Source organism: Punctularia strigosozonata (assembly GCF_000264995.1).
Source record: "Punctularia strigosozonata HHB-11173 SS5 unplaced genomic scaffold PUNSTscaffold_16, whole genome shotgun sequence".
NCBI lineage: Eukaryota > Fungi > Basidiomycota > Agaricomycetes > Corticiales > Punctulariaceae > Punctularia > Punctularia strigosozonata.
Genome location: NW_006767448.1, coordinates 565,620 through 573,334, shown reverse-complemented (window position 1 = coordinate 573,334; position 7,715 = coordinate 565,620). Strand labels below are relative to the sequence as shown.

General features: G+C 54.0%; 2 protein-coding genes across 2 annotated transcripts; both read left to right on the top strand.

Annotated features, from left to right (window-relative positions):
* Nucleotides 1-620: 620 nt before the first annotated feature.
* On the top strand, nucleotides 621-1,809 carry PUNSTDRAFT_122763 (uncharacterized protein). The gene is made up of 3 exons (XM_007388089.1): nucleotides 621-697; nucleotides 761-898; nucleotides 951-1,809. Exons 2-3 carry the CDS (start codon nucleotides 861-863, stop codon nucleotides 1,735-1,737), a joined length of 825 nt encoding a protein of 274 aa, XP_007388151.1. The 5' UTR covers nucleotides 621-697; nucleotides 761-860; the 3' UTR covers nucleotides 1,738-1,809.
* A 2,859-nt stretch (nucleotides 1,810-4,668) lies between these two features.
* PUNSTDRAFT_47385 (uncharacterized protein) lies at nucleotides 4,669-7,495 on the top strand (the record flags this gene model as incomplete). The annotated part of the gene is made up of 4 exons (XM_007388088.1): nucleotides 4,669-4,719; nucleotides 5,031-5,119; nucleotides 5,174-5,248; nucleotides 5,305-7,495. The coding sequence occupies 4 exons, from the start codon at nucleotides 4,669-4,671 to the stop codon at nucleotides 7,493-7,495; spliced, it is 2,406 nt and encodes an 801-aa protein (XP_007388150.1).
* Between the last annotated feature and the right edge of the window lie 220 nt (nucleotides 7,496-7,715).

The window sequence follows — 7,715 nt, the reverse complement described above, 5'->3', positions numbered from 1 at the left end:
AGTCAAGGCCGAACCGAGCTTGATTCCGCCTTTACAATGCCAAAGGATTGCCAGTACCCTTCTTTGACGGCTTTGCACGATCCCGAATGCGATGGATGGCCACAAAGCTCATTGCGTGCTATATAACCTGCCCTTCGCTGGGCGTCGTACCCTCACCACTTAACCTCACCTTTCTTAGCTCCATCGAGCACGCTCCAGTTTCCTCTTCGAACCGACTCACTACACCCTGTCCTCGCCTTCGAAAGTAGACATGACCTCAAACATCTGCCACGACGCGTCGAAGGATGTCTGCGACGCGGACGCTTCGAGCTCCTTGATGTATGCACTTCATTCGACGAGATTTTGACGGTCCCGCTGATACCTCTCTCAGAATCGACACCATTGACATGATGCAAGAAGTGGACCAGTTTGCGTCCTCTGACGATGAGCCCATCCATGGATCCTCGCGTATCAACGACGAGCAGGAGGAACATAGTTCTACGTGCGTTACTCCTCTTGATCCTCCTCCCCCCTTCAACCCCCGCGCATCTACAATGGAAGAGCTATCGTTCTCATGAGTATTGTGCAGATTTCCAGTCGTCGAACAAATGTTGGCTCCTGGTCGTTTCATACGGGAGGCACGAGTCCCTACCACGGAATCCTCGCGCAACAAAGACGAAGGCAAGCAAGCGCGTTCTTCCGATGAATACGACTCAGGGTAAGCCCATTACGCCGGTATCCCGCCCATTACAACCCGCCGACGTCTACTGTCACCAAGCAGCCTGGTCGAAAAGCATCGTCGGCGGGAATCCGAATGGCCCAATGACGCCAAAGGGTCGATCTCTGGCAGATCGAGGACGTCTCCCCTCCGTGGCCTCTCGATGCCGGGCGAAGGAGAAGGTCCTAGTCTCCCGTCCAGGTACGCGTACCCGTTTCGCTCCTACACGCGCAACTGCTAATCTTTACGGCAGTTTCCAGATGCCGCCCGTCTCGCGCCCAAGTTCGGTCAAAAGAGGTAGTCTTCTTGACATCCTCAACGGAGTTGCATCGGCGTCCTCCTCTGTATTCCCTGCTGAGCCATCCGGCATGATCTCTGGAAGTGGAACGCAGGACGAGGCACCTCCGCTGTTTCCCTTGGTTTTTCCGGTCTCTTCAGAGCGCCCCCGGTCCCGTGTCGCGAACGGCGGGAAACATGCAGCTCATAGACGCAGGACCGCGTCTGAGGCGTCTCCGCCGCCCGGGTATGCCTGCAGGCTCTGCAACGAGCAATGGACGTGTGTACCCCGCCTCACCTCAATGATCGGTCCACCTCCGGTCCCGGATATCAAGGTGCCCGCTTCGCCACCGATCGCGATCGAGCCGCAAGTTGCGCTGTCGAATGCGCGCTCTCAGATCAGTCGAGCTAGGCCGACGGAGGAGCAGCTATTGGCGCTCGGCGTACCGTGCGACCTCGTTAACCCGTACCGGTGCTGCGAGCAAGTCTTCGTCAACTTCTACGACGCGACCTCGCACGTCGCCGGGCATTCCGAAGCCGCCTGCGCCAAGGACAAGCCCTACTCGTGCATCTATCCGTCGTGCGAGTACCGCTCGTTCCAACCCGTGCATATCGCCCAGCATTTCCTGTCCGACGTCCACTTCGGAGCGAAGGTCGCCTGCCCCGGATGCGGTCTGCAGTTCGCGCGTCCGGCCACGATGTTGCATCATTTGTCCCAGATCAAGAAGAGGGACGGCTCTTTGGAGCAGCATTTCGCTCACTGAACAACCGTTCAGGTGAATACACGGCGCTAAGCGCGCTGCGCCCACGTTCAAATTTCAATCATTAACATACAGGATATCACTTGACCACTATCTACTGACCGTGCTCGACGGCGCTTATGCATATCTTGCCCGTCCTCGTCGCTCCTTAAATTATCCACCATCCGCACGCTCCTTTTCTGGACCATTTTCTTCGTACAACACCTCTCGACCGCTCATCGCAACGCTCGTGCCTACATGTTGCGTTACTATATGACACCTTCACTTCGTCAACCCCGTCGAATCGTCACTTTGCTACATCTCAGTAACCGCTGCACGGTTTGGTCTCAGAATTTGACTGAGTCATTTATGAATGTATCCAAGTGTATTGCACAGGTTTTTATTCACCAGAAAGTCTCCAATAACGAGGAGGAGGACTGTGTGCATTGTAACGCTGCGTGATGGTTAGCCGAGCGGAGTTTAAAGAAGGTATTCATTGATCAACGGGTGTTGTAAGGCCAGTCAGATTCGAAGCACCAAAGTGCTTGATAACGAAGTCGGCTATCAATGTGACCGGCCTGTGACTGACGATTCGACGGGGTTGACGAAGTGAAGGTGTCATATAGTATGCCCTCAGCCACGGTCTTGGGTATTTGCTTCCTGTCGTCGGTCCTTATCTATCTTTCTCTTATTCCTGCTAATGAATGTACTCAAATCATGTACCTTATCTTCCCCCTGTACATTTCACTGCAGCAATCTTCTCGCTGTTGTGTCTGTAATACCTCAAACTTCAGCAATCGAACGCAAATTTTACCCGCAGGAGCGCACAGCCAGAGCTAAATTTAGTACTGAGGATTATGTAGTAAGCGGTGCGGACGAGAGATCGCCGGAGTTTTTTCTCTTCGGACGACGACGACAAGAGCCCAAATAGCCACGGTCCACGGGCCCACGGAAGATAAACTGTGCATCTCCATGGCGTACAAACGTTGTGCTATGGTGCATCCATATGCTGACGGCGGCTGGGCGCCAACACCCCCGGGATTGACGATATACCTGTAAGGAGACTTACAGTCACTTACTGAGACGAGACAGTCGGGACCAAATGCCGCCTCCGAGTCCACCTGTCTCACTCACGATCGCGGTCCGCGTTCGGGAGCTATGACTTGCTGGATGAATCCTCGCTTCATCCTTCACGGTGTCTCAGACTCTCTTGACTTGAACTAGACGCGTCGCGCTATAGCGATGGTCGACTTCCTCCACCTCGCCGCACCATCGTACAAATTCTAACCTGCATTCTTCCAGTTGGGACGCTCATTGCTTGCCGAGTATCTCGTACAAACTCGACTACACCTGCTTATGGTGCCTTCGTCTCTTCATCTCCGCCGGATGTGCTTCCGAAACTCTGGCTCCGAGCAGGTTCGCCAGCATATCGACGCTGAAAACCCGCCTTGTCAGTCGATCATATCTCTGTCCCATTTCATGTCTCCACATATTATTTCGTGTGGCCCTTTCACGCGGTTCATAGGAACCTGCGAGCGGTGTGGCCTGAGGGCGTGAGGCATCGCGACTTCATTCACACAGTTCTTTTCAACCCTTTCTCCCCCCCCCCTCTCGCTGTACGGGCGCCTCTGTCCCTTACGGTTTTCCCATACTGGAGTAACGGAGCGGGCAGCTGGAACCTTCATTAAAGTGTCCTGCTCGACGTTATGCTTCTTCCCGCTGGATTGAGCTCCTTTGGGACATAATTTCTCGCAGTCCGTCTTGTCCAATCACTACGCTCCGCTTGCTATCCCATCCACTTTGACATTGCCATGGGAGATCTGACAAGCCTGGGTATCCTCTTTCGAGATATCTATACCTTATGGACCTGCAAGTCGACCCTTTTGCTTGTGTCTTTAGCTGGTCGGAGTGCTACAGATGTTACGGGGCGAGACTATCAACGTCTGAAATGGCGATGGTGCGTGTTCCTTCTTCGTCACTCGTTGGAGCATGCCTGATGTCGTTGTTCCGGTGGCTTTTCTTATGTGCTCTTCCACATCGCACACGCTCTCACTGATGAGCCCATATGATGATTATCAAGTGACCTGCTACCTGCAAAAACTGCCGTATCGACATAACCCGACTCATCGATATTGACAGACATATTTCTGGGGATGGATCAAATCCAGTAAGGTAGGGCTCATGCAAACTGTGGGAGATCACGTGGCCACTTTTGCGGGGATACGGCCGTCTCAGTCTCATTCCGGCTACATAACACATTTTTGCAGGAATCCAAATGCATGGGAATCTTGCCCGGCTGTTTTCCTAGAACTCTATGCTGACCGAATCATGGCCAAGGTGCTAAGAAATGTGTAATGAAGTGTGTAGTCACCCCTTATCGTGGGAACTCAATGAAATCCAGCGCTGTGATTGGTCGCGTTGCTGTCTGGGATGCGCCAACCCCCCTCAGGACGCCACAGATTTGAGCATGTGATCTCCTACAGTTTGCATGAGCCCTACCTTACGTGTTATGGACTGGATGTTGTATCCAGTACGTCGAAGGGGCTCCATAGACCCTTGAACTTCTTGCCCAAGCTGACGCGTCGCCATCACGTGCATATACAAAGCTCTCACGTGTCACCGACGCGACCTTCGCATTCCGGCCTGGCAGCAGTCCAGGGCCAACGGGGGTTACGATAGTATGCAGCCCTCGTATACACTACAATGATACCGTACAGATTGCTAGACTTGACTAAGCTGTCTGAATCCTTTGTGAACAGGTGCGGCGAGCCGCTCACCTCGGCTCGCTCAATATCAATTATCGGCAATCACCGGCAACATTCTCGAGCCTGTGGGGGCGGCGATCCCTCGGCGTTGTGCTTTCTTCCCTCTGTCTGTTCGTCCACGCCGTCAGGAATATCTCCTACTGCCCTGAAAGTCGTATATCTCTGCGAGGATGGTCGATCTCGAGCAGGAATGGTCGCTAGCAAGGCCGTCGCAACGGAAAAACGTGGTCGGGCCACCGAGGTACGCCTGGCGCGCCGCTCCTTCGACTTGCTTTCACCTCTTGTTAACCTGCAACCTCCACTAGCCTCCAACTCAAACAACTTCTTTCGAGCCTTTGACGCGCCTTTAAGAGATCTATCACTCAACTATACGCGACGATAACAAACTCTATCTATCACTAACTATCACTCGCCACACTTGCGTTTGCTTTGACATGATCGGACAAGAGTACGAATCTTTTTACTCTCCTTACCCCCCTCTCCCGCTCTTCTAATATCATTCCTAGAAACTGTACATCCCAAATATCCCCTCGTAATCAACCTTGGCGACAGCCACCCCCGGCCTCGATATCTAGCACATCCACGGTTATTGGATCTACGGGTGCGGATGTTGGGTCGCAGCTCCTAGATATAGGGTCGAGGTGAGTAAACTTGTCTTTTATCGTCGCGCGAACGCGTCGTGACGCGTTTCGCAGTTCGTCTCTCTATCCTCAAGCTCGCCTCGGAGGGTCGCAGACTCATGAAGAGCTCGGCGATAGTGGTCTTCACGGGTGCGCGATGATGATGGCTTATCTCTACGATCTGTTCCAGACATATTTTCTTTCAGATTTTACGCTCAGCAGCCAACCGCGAGCCTTGACCCAGACTTCGGCAGCCGGATGCCTGCACTGCCTGCGGCTAACGGAGGCGTTGCTGACATCCATGCTGATGGCTTACGCGACCCCTTCATCGACCTTTCGAATACTTCTAACCATCCGTGGCTTGTATCGAACGCCGAAGATCAGGCCATGAAGCCTCTCGCGGGGTCCGCCGTCGGGGGATGGCTGCACGAACGCCGGGCCGTTTCGTATCTTCCATCGTATTCAACGGATAGAATAGAAATGGCCCCATCGTCGAGTGGGCTCGTGCATGCTGATGAGAGCCGTGCATCGGAGCTATCCGTGCTCAGCACTCCGTCGTATCCGCAGAACTCCGATCACATTCATATGCCGTCAGATTTGCACGAACATCCCCTTGACCATTCGGCTCTTCCGGGGCCACAGGTCGGGCACTCCATCGGTGATCGTACGGTCCTCACTGACCCGTCGACCGGGAACCAGTTCAATACGATCCAATGGCTTCAAAATTTGCTTGAACACTGCCATAGGCAGCAGACATCCGATCCATCCACGTCCTCTCCTCCGACAGAGAGCGCTGCACTTATCGCCGCGATAACGATTCGCGGTCTGAGGATGTGGCCTCCCGCGGCACCAGTCGACGAAGCCTACATCCAACGCTTGCAGGACATAGTCGACGCGTACGAGCGGTCTCTAGATGTTCAACCCGCGCCCCAGCCCCTCGCAGGACCCCTTGCCGATGTTCCTGTTGCCATTCGAGACGAGGATCCATTCTCGTTCCTTGCTGATGAGGATTGGCAGGGACAGGATACGGCGCGGACGCCTCAGGGGGCTTCATCTCCCAATACTGCGGGGATGATACCTGGAGGGACGCGGCCTATAGAGGGAAACGATGCCGACCCGTACACGGATCTCTTCTCATGGCTTAATGCACAGCCTTGGTACTCTGCAGATACAGCGGCGTCGGAGGAGACCTTAGGATCTCTACTCGAGGAAATAGGAAGAGATTCGAAGGAAGATCTCTTCTCCACCGCTGCCGCTCAAATAGGTGCGGAGCCGTCTTTACAAGCCTCGCTCAATCCGTTTGCCGCCTCGTTCCCTGATTTGGACTTGTCGTCCATGTCTTCCCCTGCCAATTTTTATCTGCCCAACGGTTGGGAAGCGGAACACGGGCGGGACATCTTCCCGGATGTCCCTGATCTTCAACCTTCGGTTTCCGATTTCGATCGTTTCTCAATTGACTTGTCCTACGGGACGTCTCAGGGTCTTGATGCTCCATCTTCAGGTTCTTCTTCGTCTGCCCCGCAGGGTGCAGTCTTCAATTTCGATGCCTTTGAAGTGATTGCCCCGATTGGGGTGGGCCATGGTCTTGACACTTCCTTGTCTGAGCAACCGTATGCGGCTCTCGATCTGGGCGGCGATATGGAGGTGGACTCTCCCATCGGGGCGGACTATGATGCTCACGCTTCACTCTTCGGTTCTTCCCCGCCGGAGCCGCAGCCCGGAGTCTTTCATATCGATGGTTTCGAGGTGATCAGCGCGCCGAACGTGACGGATCGCGCTTCTCGCGGTTCATCGTTAGCTTTCCCGTCTAAGCAGCAGACCCGTCACCGGTTACCCGACAGGCGCGAGGATTCGGCGAGCACGCCTTCCTCTGCATTGTCCGGCCCCGCGCGATCCGCTTCATCTTCAAGAACTGTTCCGTCTGAGCAGCATCAATCTTCTCAGTCGTCCAGTGGACGCGAGGCTTCGTCAAGCACCGCGTCTACGCCGTCCGTGCCCGGATGGCCGAGCTCGGCGACGGATATCTTACTTGATATGCAGAACTGCGTCAGACCCAGTAAAGACATCAGCGCCGAGTGCATCTACGCGGGATGCACGGTCGTCGTCACCGGCTGGACGGAAAGTAGGAATCACATCCGAGAACATGTGCTCGAGAAGTACGGCGCGAAGGGCGACAAGAAGTTCGCGGCCAACAAGATGCCTAAGGAGCTTGAATGCGATTTTTGCGATTACGTAGCCTCGAACACCTCGCACATGATCAGTCATATCATCGGTTTGCAGCATATGTGTATTGTGCCGCAGTGCAAGACCTGTGGCAGGTACTTTCACAACGAGGACGCGGTCTACACTCACCACCAGAAGAAGCACCAGAAAACAGACAAGAAAGCACGTAAATGACCGCGCCCGCGGCTCGTGGTGTACTAATCCGCTAATTTTGAGACCGTGGTCGTACCTCAGTCATTAATACTCAATCAATGTAGCTCGCGTATTGTGTGTAAGACGTGTCGTAGGTAGTAATGTATGTAGACAAGGCAGTAATGTATGTAGACAACGATAACACGATATACAGTTCAAGCCAACACGATGACTGATGGCCGTGCGCTACTGAATATGCAAA

Bases quoted from the DNA above. Each gene is read 5' to 3' on its own strand.
- PUNSTDRAFT_122763 (XM_007388089.1), top strand. From the start codon at position 861: ATGCCGGGCGAAGGAGAAGGTCCTAGTCTCCCGTCCAG. The intron at 899-950 runs GTACGCGTACCC...TCTTTACGGCAG, and splicing joins GGTCCTAGTCTCCCGTCCAG to TTTCCAGATGCCGCCCGTCT.